At 54.7% G+C, this 18,081-nt stretch overlaps 4 protein-coding genes across 4 annotated transcripts; 2 read left to right on the forward strand and 2 right to left on the reverse strand.

Moving 5' to 3' along the window:
* Nucleotides 1-544: 544 nt before the first annotated feature.
* On the forward strand, nt 545-1,014 carry FIBRA_07985 (uncharacterized protein; the record flags this gene model as incomplete). Its single annotated transcript, XM_012329646.1, has 2 exons — nt 545-607; nt 670-1,014. The coding sequence occupies 2 exons, from the start codon at nt 545-547 to the stop codon at nt 1,012-1,014; spliced, it is 408 nt and encodes a 135-aa protein (XP_012185036.1).
* Nucleotides 1,015-6,573: 5,559 nt separating this feature from the next.
* On the forward strand, nt 6,574-9,225 carry FIBRA_07986 (uncharacterized protein; the record flags this gene model as incomplete). The annotated part of the gene is made up of 5 exons (XM_012329647.1): nt 6,574-7,220; nt 7,804-8,083; nt 8,145-8,525; nt 8,581-8,832; nt 8,884-9,225. 5 exons carry the CDS (start codon nt 6,574-6,576, stop codon nt 9,223-9,225), a joined length of 1,902 nt encoding a protein of 633 aa, XP_012185037.1.
* A 663-nt stretch (nt 9,226-9,888) lies between these two features.
* On the reverse strand, nt 9,889-15,359 carry FIBRA_07987 (uncharacterized protein; the record flags this gene model as incomplete). The annotated part of the gene is made up of 23 exons (XM_012329648.1): nt 9,889-10,232; nt 10,293-10,420; nt 10,479-10,605; nt 10,663-10,825; nt 10,878-11,002; nt 11,054-11,191; nt 11,242-11,305; nt 11,357-11,451; nt 11,508-11,631; nt 11,687-11,820; nt 11,870-12,036; nt 12,083-12,241; nt 12,294-12,777; nt 12,830-13,369; nt 13,433-13,525; nt 13,582-13,694; nt 13,745-13,775; nt 13,850-14,222; nt 14,306-14,493; nt 14,550-14,630; nt 14,681-14,762; nt 14,905-15,111; nt 15,162-15,359. The coding sequence occupies 23 exons, from the start codon at nt 15,357-15,359 to the stop codon at nt 9,889-9,891; spliced, it is 4,158 nt and encodes a 1,385-aa protein (XP_012185038.1).
* Nucleotides 15,360-17,562: 2,203 nt separating this feature from the next.
* FIBRA_07988 (uncharacterized protein) lies at nt 17,563-17,946 on the reverse strand (the record flags this gene model as incomplete). Its single annotated transcript, XM_012329649.1, has 1 exon — nt 17,563-17,946. The coding sequence occupies one exon, from the start codon at nt 17,944-17,946 to the stop codon at nt 17,563-17,565; it is 384 nt and encodes a 127-aa protein (XP_012185039.1).
* Between the last annotated feature and the right edge of the window lie 135 nt (nt 17,947-18,081).

Below are 18,081 nucleotides of genomic sequence, written 5' to 3' on the forward strand. Positions count from 1 at the left end.
GGCCATCAGGAGAACAGCGGGCGAGATGTGGACGATTTGTGTTGGTGACTTAGCCCGGATTTGGAAAGCAAGATGCGCGGGCCCACCAATCGCAGAGCTCAGAAAGCCTCGCATCACATCACGAAGGCAGGACCCTTGAAGTCTCCCGAGAGTCTCTAGCGGTCGGCTAGTTCTGCTGATGGGCATTGACTCGGCGACTCAGTACCCAGCCTTGTCCGACACACCTGAAAGCCTCCCTCGCCATTGGGAGCACAGAAACGGCCCCATCGCGCTGCGGCGCGCTCTGGGTCCATCGCGGCGAGTTGGCAGGAATCATTGGGGGCTGGTGATCAATGGCGATGGCGCCCGTGAGGACGTGCCAGAGCGTTGCAGGCGATCGTGCTTGGCCCGACATGTTGTCCTGAAGCTGTATGGTGCCAAGTGCTTGGTACATACATGTATGTGCTGGTACGCGATGGAGACTCGGCCGCGCACAGTCTACCTGGGGACTGGCGAATGAAACGGCGCTTTCAATCTCATCCCACGTGATGCGCGCCCCGATAAGATGTCCCCGTCGATCGATCTCTCATCAATTGCTCAATGGGTCCCATATGTTTATCATGATCTCGTTTGTTCTCATTATGCGCGACATGGCAGTTTCTGATTCCAAATCATGTCGGTTTTCACTAGGAGACCTCATCCCCCACCTCATATTTCCCAAGCCAGATTTGTGCTCACAGTGCAGTCGCGCCAGGTCGAGAGAAACGGAAGATTTGTGCTGTTGCTGCTATCTCTCGAAAGTTTGATCCTCGTAACCTTGAGGCACTCTACTGGTATGAGGTCTGGTCGATCCTCATAGATCTCATGGCAGACAAATCTTGCCTCAGCTCGATGTCCCCAATGCCAGAACTTGTGCCTTCCCCCAGCTCGGATGTCGACGCCACCGACACCGACACCCCGAACAGGGCTGCTCAATCGTGTCCACATGTCGCTCACTCGCCCCATATTGGAAAGAGTTCCCGGCAAAGGAAGTGAAACGGCGTTCGAGACCTTTGCTACATTAGGTTATCTCAGTCAACGAGCGAGCGGCGAACGAGCAGCCCTAATGCGACTGCAGAAAACTCCTTGGGCGCTTCTCCGAATTCGCGACCAGGAGACACGTGGCTGTTGGACTTGGAAGACGCGGTTCGTTCGTCCTTACACCGCACACACTGGTCTTCCTCTGCGAACGCGAATGCAAGACGCATCAGGTGGACACCAGGCTTCCGTTCTCTGGCTGGTGGGGGTTCCTTTCTACGCTACACTATATGTACGGCACGCAGCATGCGGCCAGGAACTTCAAGCTCGCCGTACGTCGTGCGCCTCTTGAAGTTCTCTGATTTCGCGATCAGGAGACACGTGGCTGCTTGAAGACACGCTCGTCCTCGTACTGGTGACTGAACGCTTTGGCATTCCTCTGTGAATGTGAACGCAAGACGCATCTGGTGGACACACTTCCGTTCTTTGGCTGACGGGTTCCTTGCCGTGCTACGCCATGTGTGCGGTGCGCAGCATGCAATCGAGAATTTCAGGTGCGTTATCACGATGGATCCTTTGGGCTGCTATCTGATCTCGTTGGCGAGCCTTTCGAACGGCAAGACGAGAATCATGGTGCGGCGAGACTCACAACAAAGGGTGTATTATTCAAATACCTTTGAGGATACCGCCGAGGAGTACTCATGAGAGGCCAGCTCCCGAACACATCTACATCTTGTATCCATTTTGGGGCAAATTTTGAATCTTGTGCAGGACCAGGAGTCTACGAGGGGGCAGTAAGAGGTGCGCTATTGGTTAGTGGTAGTAGCCGCAAGCACTGACTGATCATCTTTCGCCGTCGCCTGGAACGCTCACGACGTGAGTGTACGTCCGACGTGATACGTTGCTGCAGTGAATGGCTGTTCTAGGTGATGACTTGGAATTTCTCGAATCATTGTTCTTCGTGCTAATGTCTCTCGCCTTCGAGTTAGCTGTCAAACTTTATCGTCGTCTGATGTGGGCCATACTCGCATGCCGATAGGACGACACTCGGGCACAGCTGGTGGTAAGGAAGCCCTTCTCTCACTTGCATCGCCCGGGCGGGAGACGCTCGCGTGCGCCGGGACGGGAAGGTCGAGCGAACGGAAGGTGGCACAGCGAAGAGCTGAAGAAATGGACGAACGCCGGGATCGCACTAGAAGTATTCTGACGTCCGAGCACGCAGGCGCTACGAGCACGCGTGCGAGCCCAGCATCAGGAGGGAGAACGCCACCGAAAATGTGGTTTTCGCAAAGGGTCCAATTTCAAACCCATTCAAAAGTGCTTGCCGGGCCAATGGGCGGGCATACCGCCTGAGGCAGCCGAGTTCGCCAAACGCGTCATTTCAGATGCTAGCAGTACCGCAAAGGGCTCCCAGCACGGAGGACAGAAAATGGAACCAGGAGCCCACTCCCTCCGCGCCCAACGGCGGCCCGCGCTCGTCGAGCGCGGGCGTCGCAAATGGGAGCCAGAGATGCGGCCGGCACAACTGGATTCGGACAGAAGAAGGGCCCCAGCCAGTTCTTCCCCGAATGCGAACCCACGCGCGGAGCGTGCGGCATGCAGCTTTCCTGCTTAGACCTGTGCTTGTCTCTGCGTTCTTGTCTTTGTCACGCACGCCCTCGCTGAAACCCATCGACTCGAATCCGACAAGCTCTTCCGAGCCCGGGGCGGCGCGGCTCGCGGGACGCCAGTGCTCCGCGCGCCCGTGCGTGCGGTTGGGACGTGATCCGTCGAGAGACCTGCGAGCCCATCTCCGATGTGCGGTCACGGCCGCGTGGCGATAGCCTGGCTTCTATCACGGTGTTCTGCGGGATGGGGCGCCTGACGACGAGTCTCGCCTGGGTGCCACTGGTGTTCCGCCCAAGCACACCCGAACGCGTCCGCCTCTCGCCGGGCCTTCAGCTCCAGGCCCTAGGTGCGGTGCGTGTGTCTCGGTCTGCATCTATGTGGGCACTCGCACACTGAGTCAGCCCTGGCACACGCCCCGCGTTCGCACTCGCACGCGCACGCGCATGGGGATCCGGATGCCTGGGTGGCGCGGACTCGGAGGTCGAGCGCGAGATCTACCGAGGCCGCGCTGCTGCGCTCTGCTCCAAGGGCGCGGTCGACCGCGGGAAGAGGCGTGCTATGCTTAGCAGCGTCTTGTGCTCCGAGTCTGAATCCGAGTCCGCGCCTGCGTGTCGTGCGCCCCATCTCCGGCCGCGTGCCGCGCAGAAGGTAGCGCGAGATATGTGATAGGGGCGATGCGCGCTGCGGGGCTAGGCGAGGTGCACATAGATGGACCGCGTGTTGTGCGGGGGTTGTGGGGATGGCCCGCGGGCTTGTGTGCTTGTGTTCCGAGTGAATGGGCTGGGAGCGACGTTGGTCACTGGGACGCGACCTCGGCCGTCTCGGGCCTGCACACGGAACGGCGCGCTGCGCCCCGGGCTCTGTACTCGGTGTTCTAAACATTCGTGTTCGGCGCTGGAGACGAATACAACGCCCGGCACTCTGGATCTGGCGCTCGGCCGCTGAGAACTGTTAGTGGCGCACTGTGTTGTGGACTCTGCCGGCGGTGGGGTCTTGGATGGGACTGCGGAGAACCAGGGGAGAGGGGAGAGACAAGGGTTGCTATGTCGGAGCGTACGAGCCACGTTCTGCGTGATGTGCCACCCCACGCACATCACCCGACTGGTCCCGCGCCATCGCACGCCCAGGGCGATTGGTCGAGGGGGGGAGAGAGAAGAAGCCCATGCAGCTGTGAAGGGCGGCGCGCGATCTGGAGATACGAGGGGGCGAGGACGAAGAAGGCGATCGTGTGCGGATTGGCCGGCGCGTGCCTTCATTTCCCGCTGCCCCAGGCCCGCGGGCGGGGCCGTCGAGCTGGGCGCCTGCACGAAGGAGGAGCGGGATTGGGACGATGGCCATCAGCGCGCCAGGGAAATAGGTGGTGGCGCAGCATCAGGGCGATGATGGCCCGCAGGACCGTACCCTTGTAGCGAATGCAGACGTGGGGCCGGCTATATGGGGCGTGCCTTGTCACGATGCGGCGGCCCCGGGGCCAGTACCTCTCCTCGGACCTCTCCTTCGTCCCTTGCCGCGTTCGGGATCCTGGAGAGTTGGGCAGCGATAGGCACGTCCTCGCCGAGGACCTGGGCAGGGTCGCAAATAGTTTGATCCAGCGCGAGCGCACAATGAACTCGCTGATCTGGCGTGTTAGCTCCAGGGTGGTGGATGGCCGACCTGTTATCGTGTCGCGAGTGGTTTGATCCATCACGAGCGTACAACGGACTCGCTGGGTTCGGCGCGTTCGCTCCAGGATGGTGGATGGCCATCATGGTGACATCAGAGAGTTGATGCCCACTCTACAAATTGAATGAGTGTGCGCCATTGAGCCTGAGAAACCTGCAGTCCTAAATACTGTGAGCTTGGGTATTTGCCTCTCGGGAGGGCCAATCAACTCATGGTACTATTTTGGAATCGAGCACGGAGTGCGCCAATCGTTGGTGTTCACGCTATTGATTTTAGAGGTGATGCACAAGATGTGGACGCAAACTATCCAGCTGTCGGCCTTGATGCATTGGAGACTGCTGTTGGAACACGTTCTTTTCTTTCGCACTCAGAACCTCCTTTGGTTGTGACAAAGAGAAGGAGAATCAACGAAAACGGCAACTCCGACTGGCCCTGCGAGTCTGAGTTCGGACGTGCTGGGGGCGCTTACATGTTGGCGCTGAGTGTATGTATGCGGGACAAGCACTATGGGCCGCCGTGACTGATCGGGATGGGTTCGGTGTGAGTGGACGTGGATAGTGCGGGCTGGGCGTGTGTGTTTCTTCTCTTTTCTTTTCTGCTTTCCCATTCCGGGCGTGCACTGCACCATGTCCAGTCTCCCTTTGCGATGGCAGGTCTAATTGGAACGCGCTTACTAGAAGACGCGAGACAAGGGCCGCGGAGTCATACGTACGTACGTATGTCGTACACACGCAATTTCGCTATGATACCCGGAACGTTGGAAACCAACATATGTTCGACTTGGGCAACATTAGCTGTAGTGGTTGGCGGTGGCGCGAGGGTAGTGAATGCACAGGAAGTGCTAATAAGTTGTCAAGACTCCTGACAGATTTGGCAGGTGATGCGTGACGTGACATGGTTCTAAATGAACTGGGACCTGGGTCGATGTGTAATGATGGTATGTTGTAATATGTCGCGATCAACAAGACATGAACGCATCACCACTGGAGCGATGATCGCAGCACCGTCGCAGGGACGTGACATTAAATGCATGTGGTGGTGCATGGAAAGCACGGATGACGTGCGGCGCGCGAAGGAGGGAGGGCAGCAGGCGAGAACGTCGCGGGAGGCGACGAGGGCAGATGCGAGATGGAGATGAGATGCGATAGGCGGGGCGGGGCTGACAGCGATGTGCATAGCACTAAGCACGATCTATCCATTATGCGCTGCGCGCCATTCGCAGGGTGTACGTATACGTGGCTATGCTGACATGAGTAGCTCGTGCTTCACTGCCAGCGTGCTAGGCAAGGAAGGTCGCTTTACGGCAGGGAAAGCAGAGGGATCGGGAGAGGTATGATAAGATTTAGCTCATGCTTATGCTCATGCTCATGCCTGTGCGTGTCCTTACGGTGCTGGAGCTAATGCAGCTTGTGTTGGAGATGCGTGTACAGGGTCCGATCGTGAGTAGAAGCGTGTGCCAAAGATGGGCAGCTGGGGAGCGGGGGCACTGTTGTTGCGAAGCCGAGGCGGGAGTCAGCCAGGATTGTGACTTGGACTGTTGTTGCTGTTCGCAGAGGGGTGGGCCAGGCAGCTGGCAGGCAGGAGCTGGGCTATTGGGTGCGGTATTGAGACACAAGGCCATCATGGATGGGACAAAGACAAAACTAGTGCACCCGGGGCATGCAGTGCCGCTGGGAGCTGGCGACGGAGTGTGCACACCCAGCGGAAGCTGATGCCGGGTCTGGTAAGCGCAAGTATTCTGGGCCATCATGGGATCAGGACGGGAGATGTGGAATGTCCCAATTAGGGTCGTTCCCTCCGGAGGGGTTCCCCGCCAGGCGGGCAGTCGGGGAAGGCGGAGATTCCAGGAGCGGGGCCGGGTGCGGACAGCGGGGCGGGGAGGCGCGCCGAGCCGGAGGTCTGTTCGGAGGAAAGGCGCATTCTGGGCGTCCGTGCGGATTTGGGGATGTCGATCCGTGGTTAAGATCCACAAGATATTCAGCTCCGATCGAGATCCTCCCGCCAAAGGAGAATGAATTCGCGTCGGCGCGGTGCCACCTCGCCGCGGCCGACTGTCCGGATTTGGCAGGTGGCTTGGGAACCAGACAGTAGCCCGGCGTCAACCTCCCTGCCCGCTCCAGCCATGGTCAATCTCGTCCTTGCTCTCTCTCCGCCTCAGATGAGCGCCGGACTCGCCCTCGCTGTCTACTACAAGCACCGGTCCCCCCCTCCCCGTATATAAACCCGTCTGCGACTCCCCCTCTCCCCATCCTCCCCGAGGTCCAAAAGCCGACTCGCACCACCGCTATCCCTTCCAGCCGCTGCACCATGGGCAACAACCACTCCTCTTCCGTAGACATGTACCCTCAGCCTGTACCTGTCTCCATCCCTCGCTCCCACTCGCACCCCAAGTCGCACCCGCAACCCCACCCGCACCCGCACCCGCACCCGCACCCGCACCAGCACCAGCACGTCCACCCACCCCGTCTCTCTCGCAAACGCTCTGCATTCACCCTCGGCTGCACCTCAGCGTCCGCATTCGACGACGAGCCCCCCCACATCCCATACCCTGTCCCCATCAAAGGCTGCGACCGTGCCTCCCTCACCACCACATCCTCCTCCGAGCGCGACCTGTCCGACAACGAGAAGCTCGGTGCCCACACCCCGCACCAGGCCCTGCACAGGAAGCGCTCGTTCGACCCGCCTCCTTTGTATGCCCTCTCTACCTCGACTGCAGAACTGCTCGACGACCGCCCCGCCGCCGCCTACCGCAACTTCCTCAAGGTGTATCCCGAATACCAGCTGACCTGGATCCTGGACATCCTCCGGCGCACCGACTTCTCGCGCCTGGACCGGTCTGGCGAGACGTACGTGGACTACATGGGTGGGTCGCTCTACCCCGAGAGCCTCATCCGGGTCCACACTGGGTTCCTGCAGCGGAACGTGCTCGGGAACACGCACAGCGTCAGCAACGCGTGAGTCTTCATTCTCGTTCATTTCATTCATCTCGATCGTGCCCGTTCGCGTTCGCGTCCGTGGCGGTGTGTCCGCACCCGTGTGTCAGCATGCGGCGGCTGCGGGTTCACTGCCACCCGTTTCGCGCCTTCTTCGCCCTTGGGCTTCGCGCGTACACCCTCCTCATCTCGGCATCTGCTCCGGCACCATGGCTCGCCCTTTGACGCTAAGCGGATATGCGCACGTGATTGTCTATGCAGGATATGATTGCCTCATTTGGGCTGTTGCATCTTGATCCGCTACCCCCACCATCTCCGACTCCGCCACCCCGCCCAGTCCGCGGCGCTCCATGAGGTGGGGAGCATGTTGGTATGCGGTCAATGTGCCTTATTCTAGCGAAATGTATTCTTCTACTGCCGCTCATGTGCCATGTCATCTGCGGCTGATACGTGGGCTGTGCTCATGAAGTCTGTCTGTCCGTCTGGTGCATTGCGTACTGGCATCATTCCTCGGCGTAATCACATTCACTCCATCATTCTAATTTTCCCTTTCCGGCGTAACTTGTGCTATCATTCCTGTTTGCTGATTCCCATGCGCCTCCAGATCACGTATGTCCTCTGTCTGCGCAGAAGAAGCGCGTGCTGCCGTCCTGTCTTTCTTCCGTGCACCTCCGGGGTATACTGTTGTCTTCACGGCAAACGCCACCGGTGCACTCAAGCTAGTCGGTGAAGCATTCCCGTTCTCAGCAGGGGGTGCGCTCGTACTCGCAGCGGACTCGCACAATAGTGTGCACGGTCTCCGCCAGTTCGCCCGTTCGAAAGGTGCTGACGTGCACTATATCGATGCCCTGGAGAGGGGCGGCGTTGATGTGAATGAAACAAAGGTACGGGTCCTGTCATCGTGAGCAATTGATATCCGTGCTAATTATGTCGTGGCGTGTACAGGAGATTCTCACTCGACACCATCCGCGCCACCGCAAGTCACCCCCGTCGCTCTTTGCGCTTACCGGACAATCGAACATCTCGAACACCAAGAACTCGCTTTCCCTCCTTGCCCACGCCTCATCGTTAGGATACTGCACACTTCTCGACGCAGCCGCGCTTGCGCCGACGTCGGTGTTCAACCTCGCCGAGACGCCTGTTGATGCGCTCGCCGTGAGCTTTTACAAGATGTTCGGATTCCCTACGGGCGTCGGTGCGCTCATTGTGCGAGAGAGCGTGCTCGAGCGGCTAGAGCGGCCATGGTTTGCCGGTGGGACCGTGGATGTGGTTCAGGCCCCGGGTAACGTGGTCACCATGAAAGATGACCTGAGGGAGCGCTTCGAGGTGAGACGATCATTCTTCTCCATTATTGGGCATGAGTCTCACAGGTGCTCGACAGGATGGAACTATCAACTATCTGAATCTGCCTGCGATCACGGATGGCTTGCGCTTCCTCTCGGCGTACCTCCCCTTCCTTCCCCTTCGCCTCTCGTGCCTCATGCACTACCTCACTGGCTCCCTCGACGAGCTTCGACACGAAGGCTCGGACGCGCCTGTCGTGCGCCTTCTTTCCCGTCTTCCAACAAAACGGCTGCGAGCAGTCGGCGAGCAGAGCGACACCGGTTCTGTCGTCTCGCTTATCTTCCTCTTCGTGAGTGTCTCCACCTTTTTGTTGTTTATCCTTCTCTAACACTCCATACAGCCCTCCGGCGAGATGATTCCCAACTCGTTCATCGAATATGCCGCCGCACAACAAAATATTTCCTTACGCACGGGGTGTATGTGCAACCCTGGCGGCGCCGCGGCGCTCCTCGGTCTGCAGGACGCCATGGCTGCCCTTCCACATGATGCGTCGCTGCACGCGTTCGAGGCACATATGGGCCGCGAGCTCGGCGTCGTACGGATATCGCTCGGGCTTGCGAGCGACTTCCAGGACTGCTGGCGGGTCGTGCGGTTTGCGGAGAGCATGGGCTCCGCGAGTGAGCGAGGGCGGATGTGGGACGAGTGGCTCGCGCGGCGGCAGTCTGGCGATTCGCACCACTGAGTGCGGATGCGCTGTTGGGGATGAATGATGAAGTGTACAGCTACTGCGACCGGATTGGATGGGACTTTCACCTGCACAACTACCTACCTATGTTTATAACTTGTATCATTATGTGTACTTGGCATCTTGTCGTGAATATTCGTTGTCATGTATGTGTACTACCCCGATCCCCGATACCCTACATACTTAAATAATCATGATCGCTAGATGCACCTATTTTATCTCTTTAGTCGGATTGAGCCTCTAGCGTAACAAAAACGTACCAAAATTTTATATATGTGAGCCGCTCCCTCGTATTGGTTGCTTGCTCTATACCCGATTATCTAGTTTTGATCCCGGCACTGCTTCAGTATAGGGTAAGGATCCAAGTGTTAATTTGGAGGACACGAGCACCTCGTCGGAGTGGTTCCGCTCTATCCTGACGCCAGCCCCGGCCCATCGCAAATTCGAACTGCGCTTATTGTCGCGGACCGCTGGAACGTCGGGAACACCAGCCAGTATACGCTACACGCTCGAATATGACGAGATACCACTAGACTTTCCTACAGGACACTCGCTCTAGCTTTCATACATGTACGTCCCCGGGCAGTTAGATCGGCTACACGTTTAACGAATCGCTACATTTTTGCTCTTGCTCGACTTTAGATCTTCCACAGCTCGCTGCTACGCGCCACCGCCCATGCCCACACTCACCCCAGGCACCTTCAGCGTCCACTCCGGCCGCGCGAGCTCCGGCCGCGCAACCTTCTCCAGCGGATCAACCTGCCGCTGCCGCTCATACTCGCGCATCCGCGCCGCCCAGCCGTCCGCCGCGGCGTTCTCGCTCTGGCCGCCGTCCCCCTCGCCCGCGCTCGTGGCACTATCGGCAGGCGTCCGCGTCCATATCTCCGTTACGGCGGCCTGCAGCTCCGCCTCGAACGCGCGAAGCTCTTCCTGCAGCGCACATGCCTCGGTCCGGTGCTCCTCGGTGAACTGGAACAGATGCGGGAGGAGCGCCGCCGCGTCCGCTTACACCAACCCGACCAGATCAGCTGACCGCACGCTGGATAGGTCAGCAGGGGGCTTACATTGGGAGGCGTTGAACCGCACGACGAGCTTGGACACGGACTTGAGCAGGTACTCTTCCTCGTCGACGGTCCCTTTGCGCCCCGAGCCGACTTTGCGCTCGAGCTTCCGTTTGGAACGGGAGCTGCGTCTACGGAGGGCGTTAATACGCGACGCCATTGTTAGGAGAACAGGCAAAAGAGGCCAACTTTGACGTTGTCCGCGAAATCGCCGTCGGTGCTTGCGTATAGCGCGTGAAGGTGGTGGGGGCCATGGAGACATCGGTCATCACGTCGACATTGTGCAAGTCCGTGTCCTCGTTCCCGTAGAACGCATCTGGACACGTAAATTAGTTTTATGGGCGACAAGATGCCGAGAAAAGCGAGAACACACCAGGTTCTTCCACCTTACGCACACGCAGCTCGCGTATGCGCTGCACCTGCTTGCGGAGCTGCTCTCGCATTTCATGCATGTCTTCGGCAATCTGCGCACGGCAGTCCAGAGTGCCAGGATATACGAGCTCTTCCAGCAATTCCTTACGGGATTTCAGAGCAATCTGCATCAGAGGACGTCAGGAGGATGAACGGACGTAAAAAAGGGATACTAACAATGCGACGTGCTTCCGAAAACAAGCTACCCTCGACAAGAATCTTGATAGCCTCCCTGACATCCTGTGCATAGTCAAGCAGAACTTGTGCAGCATCTGCATAACGCTTCTTGGAGGATAGATCATCTGAAAGGAACATTCATGAATGATGAAACATCGGCCTTGTCAGTCACATACCAGCAACACGATATGCGGTGGAAATGAGCTCCTCTGAGGGCATCGATTCTTGTATTGCCAGTTCAAACAAATCTTTCCATTCAAGAGCCTTCTCATGTGCGGCCATCGCCTTCAGTGGTACTCCCGCCTGTCGGAATACTAGAGCATATGATCAGGACCTGAGCTGCTCATCTACCAACAGCACAAACCAAAAGCCGCTTCTCTAAAATCTCTTCGTTCAAATAGCCAGTCGCCGTAAATACTGAGCACGGACTGGCGACATGTAAGACAAGACCCATGATGATTTTCAATTTCAAAGCTTACAGAATAACGGTCGCTCCCGAGCCAGATAGCCAAGGCCGACTCATAGAGTCGATGCTTCTCTACATATGCCATCGCTTCCTCGAATCGTTCCTGACCTGCAGCGAAATTAGTGTGCAGTGTCATCCACAGGATCTCGTCGATAGGCGCATACCGGCATCGGCGAGATCTTGCAACGCTTTCTCATAGCGTTTAAGATGATCATCTATCCGGAACCTTTGATAATGATGTTCCAGCGACCGTAATTCACGTAGAAAAGGCAGATATTCCTGCGGGTCCTGTGCATTGCGGTCAGTATATGGATGAAAACAAGGTCGACCACAATTTCTTCACTTTTTGGGCATGCTGTGCCACTATCAAGACGAGTGAAAAATCATACATTCCAAGAGCGGTGTCGAAAAGTCGGTCTGTGTCGACCAAGAAAATGATGTATTTGACAGCATCCTCAACGAGCTGCGGTTCGCTATCTGCATTCCGGTATTAAAATCATCATCTTGAGCAGGGTTGTCAACTAACCTCGAAGGCGAAGGAGGAGGGAAAGTCCAGCCTCATGATCTGGAGGCCTCTTCACGACATGAGTGGTCAGGATACAACTGACGTATTTCTTCAAATCCCTTTTCTCCAGTTCCGCACGAATGCCATCGCAGAGCTTTGTGACAAGATCCGCCGGGAGTGAACTCTGCCTGAAAAGAGGTTAGACATACAGTGATCACGCCAGAAAGAACATACCCAATACTCGTCAGGAACAAGTTGATATAATCAACCTCGTCAACTTGTTCCACGAATCGTTGCAGCTGGCTTTTGAAAACGTCTCCCCCATACTCGGCGAAAACACTGAGGTCGATCCTATGTTTCCGACACGCGAGAAACGCCTTGCGGTAATTTCGACTGTGGCATTCAGGCTGAGAAGAACAAAAGTGTAGAGGCGGGTTCAACTCACTTATCAATGTCCTGTTTGACGATCTCCATCACTAGAGGTCTCGGATTAATGGTTTCCAAATTTCCGCGAGGCATCTGCAGCACTAAACTCATAGCACTCGGCACAGCGGTCACAATTCTCGATCCCCTCTCCACTCGCCTAGTTTCCCATTCTGGGAGAGGTGACAAGGATTCGACAGACGTTGAGCAGATCTCGTGCAGGCGGCTTATAGGAGCAAAATGAGCAACATGCGCCGTCGTTGTATAGATGAGGAAGCCCGATGCAACTATGAAGGAAGTAGCATTCGTGGCAACGGAGCGCGTTGTGCCGTTGTCGACAGCTACGTGCAAGTGCCCACTCGGACCAAGGCCAATATACACTACATCCTTGGGATTTGGACTCTTGGCGTCCGAAGCGACATCGGCCATGACGGAAAATGCAGACGTTGCAGAGTAGCAGAACTCCGGGAAGCGCGCCAATAACTCCCTGCATGCGTCGAAATTCACTATTTGAGTCTAAAGATAAGCATTACTTAAGTCACAAGTGAGCGGGCGCACCATCATACAGGGTACCATCGGCAGCTTGCCAAACAATGGTTGAGCCAGCATGACTTAATCGACCATGCAGCCCAGGCATTTCGACCGCACACCGACCCGCTAGCTCACCAGCCTCGATAGTGATGATATGAACGACATCGCATTTGTTACCAATATTGGACAGAATAGCAAGCCGGACTGCGGCATTTCCATTTGGTTGCGCCTCGAAGTGCCGGTCGCTCAACAAAATTACTTGCCGGCATGTTGGACTACTACCTTCTGAACCTGCAACGATGGCTTGACCTGTCCACATTGTCAATGGATCCATTACCTTTCCGCGACCGGGGCTAAGACGCGTCCGCAGATCAAATAGTTCAGCGTATCCAGACTCCCAGAGCAATACAAGGAGATCATGCGTCGTCGCAAAGGATGTGTGAAGAGGAACAGTCACTCTCAGATTTGTCTGTGACATGAGATCCGTCGACGCAGATAAAAACAGGGTATGAGACGCCATTGGGGGAGGCACATTTTGAGTACGAAAGGGTGTGAGGAGAATGTTTGCTGTATGGAATCTCATGAGCGGTCTGTTTGCTAAGTATAGCGAAGCACGGCGGAAACACGTACAACCATCAATGACGGCGACGGACCCTGAATCGTTCGGGACGGTGCTTATCGATGTGTACGTCTCCCAAGTGTACACTCGCTCTATCAGTTCAGCTGCATATCCGTCATAGAATTAGATAGTTCAGGAATCTAATAACGCCGTTACTTACAGGGAGTTGTAAGTATGATTTTCAAAGCCTCTTCGGGGTGCCAGAAAACTGAAGTGAAGCGACCAGGATCTCCCGACGACGAACGGGGAGCCGTGATCTCATGCTTCAAATACCTATCTTGCATATATAATTATTAGAATACTTCTCATATGGGAGAACGCACCAGTGATAGTTCCCGGTCGTCCAAAGTTGCACTGCATGCCATATCATATCATGAACATGAAGGTGAGTAAGAGTAAGCAGAATAGCTCAAGACAAATACCCTCACCGATATCCCCATCGTCTCCAGCAACCCACACGCTCAAGACAGTTGAGTCAGCGCTCCAACTAAGTTCTTGAACTTTGTATCTCCGCCGCTTTGTGTCGACTCTAGGGGGCTGGCTCTTGTTCCCTTGAGCGTTCTCTCTAAGTCCAAAATCACCGTGTCTGAGACCATTGCGTTCAAAGAAGACGACGTCATGACGGCCCTCCTTGCCTTTTCCGAGCCCGTCGCTGCCGTAGCGCTGTGTTCCTGCTATGAGGTTACCGGATGGACGCCACGAGAGCGTGTGCTCGAGGCCAGCCACAGGTTCTGAACTACTCGATAGATGTCCTTCACGAGAATATATTCGAAGAATTCGACGAGCCCGAGTGTTTGGGGTCTACCGGAAATTGAATGAATGCGAGCGACACAAAAACCAGACGGCCTCCGCTGAAGAAAAAGATCGGCTTCGGAAGAACATACCGAAGGTGGAAATATGGTGGAAACAACAAAAAACGCCCCGTCTCCTCTCCAGCTGACGCGGGGCTTCCCGTCGTCATCAGGGCTGGAACCAACTTCTGATAAATCTAGCGCGGCTTGTGCAGCACCTTTTCCAAGTGAGCCATGAAATTGAGTGTGCTTTGCGCCCCAGCCGAGCGCGATTGGCGCATCTCAAGACGTCGTTCATTCAATACGCAGCCCAGGATTGAATTGATACGGCCCATACCTTCTCCAAAATCATCTGGATGAAGCGGTCCCTCAAAGATTACATCAAATGAAGATGTCATGAGGAGGAGCTTATCGTCCCCTGGTATAATGCTTCGAATTAGCATACGCGTAGCTATACAAATTGCTTACCAGTAATAATTACAAGAAGTGTGTCGTCTGGGCTCCATGTGGCAGCTAAAATGCCTCCATCAACAGACCCGACACTCTCAGGCTAAACAACGAGGGTAATGTAAGCCACCACAGAACTGACTTGAGACATGTGTACACCAGCTAAAATCAACTTCTCGAGTGTACATAATGAAGTGGAAGGATTCACCACTACGTACAATTAAAAATCCGCTCCACGTACGTACCTTCTGGCGATCATCCTCCAACGACAATGTGACAATCTCTCCTGAGCGAGTTGTGAGGACGATCGTAGCGATATCCGGTAACAGGCGCATATTGACGACTTCGGGGACGAGTTCTGATGGAGGTGTGTGGTCTGTGGGCCAAGGGCTCTCTGGCATCGACGCAATCACTGGATACGATGCGAAGCATGTCAAGGCAGGTGAAATTTCCTATGAGAACGATTCTAATGCGTCCGAAACTTTTCAGGAGGGCGACATACAGTGTTCGTTTCTCCCTCTCTCGCGAGTTTCCATATGTCTATTGACCGTATGTCACCTGCACTGTATACTTCTGTCGCAGCATATAAAACATCTTGTTCCAGATCAACAGCGATGGTAGAGATTTGCTGCTTTTCGTTCGATGCAGAAAATCCGCCGACATTATATGTTGAACTCTTCCAGAGTGCAAGATTACGCATGGTCAGGGAGCAAAACTTATGAGAGCAGGACTTTCATAATCTTAGTGCTGCAGCAAGCGGTGGCAGAGATGTAAAAGAGGCTTTGGCCTTGTTTGTACTACAAGGAGATTAGATTTGGGCCGCTAAGACGAATCAATCGTGTACATACTTACCACCATCGTAGATACTCTGGGCAAGCTCTCTATGTATATAAATTGACGTGTATGAGACATAGACCACATGCGAATCGTCTGACAGACCGGGGAAGAGAGCCCGAGCAGAGTATCTCAGTATTCTCGATGGCACCTTCGCACGAAAATGTCTCCACCGCATCGCTATCGAATCTTCTTACCTTCGAGTTGATCCGAAGCTTTTCTCTGATCCAAAGGAGTGAATAGCGACTTTCAAACAGAAATTAGCAGATGTGCCATGACGTGGGAAGCTGCCTGGGAACTCAATAAGGTCGGATCAATTCCCAAAGTAAACAGTAAGTTCGTGCTCAGAACTCGAGAAAGAATTCTTGGGCGACCAGCTGTGACATGCATGTCACGCAGTGCTGACGTGGCCCTGGCGCTAGAGCTTCTTTTTTATTATTTTTATCTTTAATTCTAATTGTTTATACTCCGTACCGAGAGATACATGTGGAGTGTGATAGAATAACCAGTTTCTAATTGGCAGCGGTTCGGACTGTTGTCCAAGCGAGGACTCTCAAAAACATCTTTTGGCGTGACGCAGCATCCTGGTGGCTTTTGGCCCACCAGAGACACCCTAAAAATACATTTTTTCGGTTCGAAAGACTGCTAAATCCTAATAAGATGAGTTGGAAGATGGGTAGAGAGAAAGGAAAAAAGGGGAGCAATTCAGGGCGCAATTGTAGAGGCACCAGGCGCATTTCGTGCAAACAGGAGAGCAGCAAGGAGGGTAGGATGCTTGCGAATGTAAGCCTGGAAGGTGTCCGAGGACCAACGACCACTGGCTTGTATTAGAGCTGGGGTCATGCCGATCTTGGCCAGAGCGGTAGCACCACTGGAGCGCAGACTGTGGCCAGTGACATCATCGGGGAAAAGAGTTTGGAGATGGTGAATAAACCAGGTGTGAGTGGGTATGGCACCATTTTCGCAGAGCCAGAGTTCAGGCTGGAGGGGGAAAAGGGTGTCACAGGAAGCAAGGTAGGATTGGAAGAAAAGGTGAGGGTCAGCAGTGTGAAGGTGATTGATGATGAGGACCTGACTGCCATGGAAGAAAGGGTCGGCTTTGTGAGAGGGAAGGAGGAAACCATAGGAAGTCGGCGTGAAGGTGACGGTGTGTCATAGAGTGAGTTTGCGGAAGTCACACAAACAGACTGAGTCAGGCCAGACAAGCTTGCCCAGGTGAAGGAGTGCATGGAAACTGGTGAGTAATTGGGCGAGGAACAAGTGGTCATCCTGAGAGGGGGTGGTGGGCGACTGGGCAATAGCGAATTAGATGTCGGAGGTAGTAAGGGCACATTTGCGGTGAATTGATGATCCATGGAGACACATACAACCACGGAGGGTACGAGAGACAAGGGGGCACTTCCGGATTTGGCAGACACCAGGAAAGTAGGGTTCAAGGTTGCTGCAAATGCCGGAGAGGTAAGAGTCGACAGAATCAGGTTTGATGAAGGAAGACATGTAGACAGCGTAAAAACTGAAAGTGTCAGGAGTAGGCTCAATAGGAAAGTTATGTGAGCGACAAAAAGTGAGATAAGAGTTGAGTGCGGAGGAGTAGGTGTCCTGAGTAGACCGGTCAAGAGCATGACCAAGAGCAATGGCTCGCTCATGCACGAGATGGTCAAGCGGCCATGGGTCGCGAAAAGGCTGACGTGACTGCCAAAGATCAAAAGTCATGATAACACAACCCCCAGCACAGATTGAGGGGGGATAAAATGAAAGATGTTAAGGCCGGGGACTAACAATTTTGCATAATCAAACTGGATGGTGTTCTGTGATCCAGGGAGGTGCTGGACACAGAAATCAATAGCATGGGCAAGTGAAACATCAATGGCGGAACGCAGAATAGGATTGTAAGGTGGTTGAGCATGAAGGGAGTTGAAAATGTGGACGGCGTTGGAATTATCCAAAAAAATACCAAGTCATTGAGGAGGGCCAGTCCGACCATTCATATGACAGACACAAGCTTGATAGAAAGCAGAGCAAACAGCAAGGGCTTCAAAAAAGAAAATGTGACTATCATCGAAGAGAGCTCAGTTGAGATTACCACTGGGGAGATCGCAGTGATAGCCAACTTTGAGCCAAGGGAAGAAGAGACCCAAGCCAGCGCCAGAGGCGTCAACATACGCAATCTCATCCTCCTTGTTTCCACGATACAAGTCAAGAGGACCCCATTTCTCCGTCCCCATGAAGAAAACACCACTAGATGCATGTAGGTGTTGCACGAGCCAGGTGAGATCATCTTTGATGGCCTTATTAACAAAAATAAGAGCATTGGGCTCGTTTTTACCCTTCATCTTCGCATAGAGATTCGAAAGGCCAGGCTTAAGAAGGGGAAAAACATTAAATGACCAGTTCAGGGTGCCTGCAAGTTCTTGGAACTGGCGAAGGGAGCATCGACGGCCAGAAGCAGGCATATGACAAAAGTCAGTGATTTGTTGAAGCAAATCATCCTTGCGCTCAGAGGACAGTGATGCAGTGTCATGCGATGACCCGCAATGGCTCTACCCTAGACCCAAACCTAACCCTAACCTAGACTATACTCACTATCT

Source organism: Fibroporia radiculosa (genome assembly GCF_000313525.1).
Source record: "Fibroporia radiculosa TFFH 294 genomic supercontigs, scaffold22040, whole genome shotgun sequence".
NCBI lineage: Eukaryota > Fungi > Basidiomycota > Agaricomycetes > Polyporales > Fibroporiaceae > Fibroporia > Fibroporia radiculosa.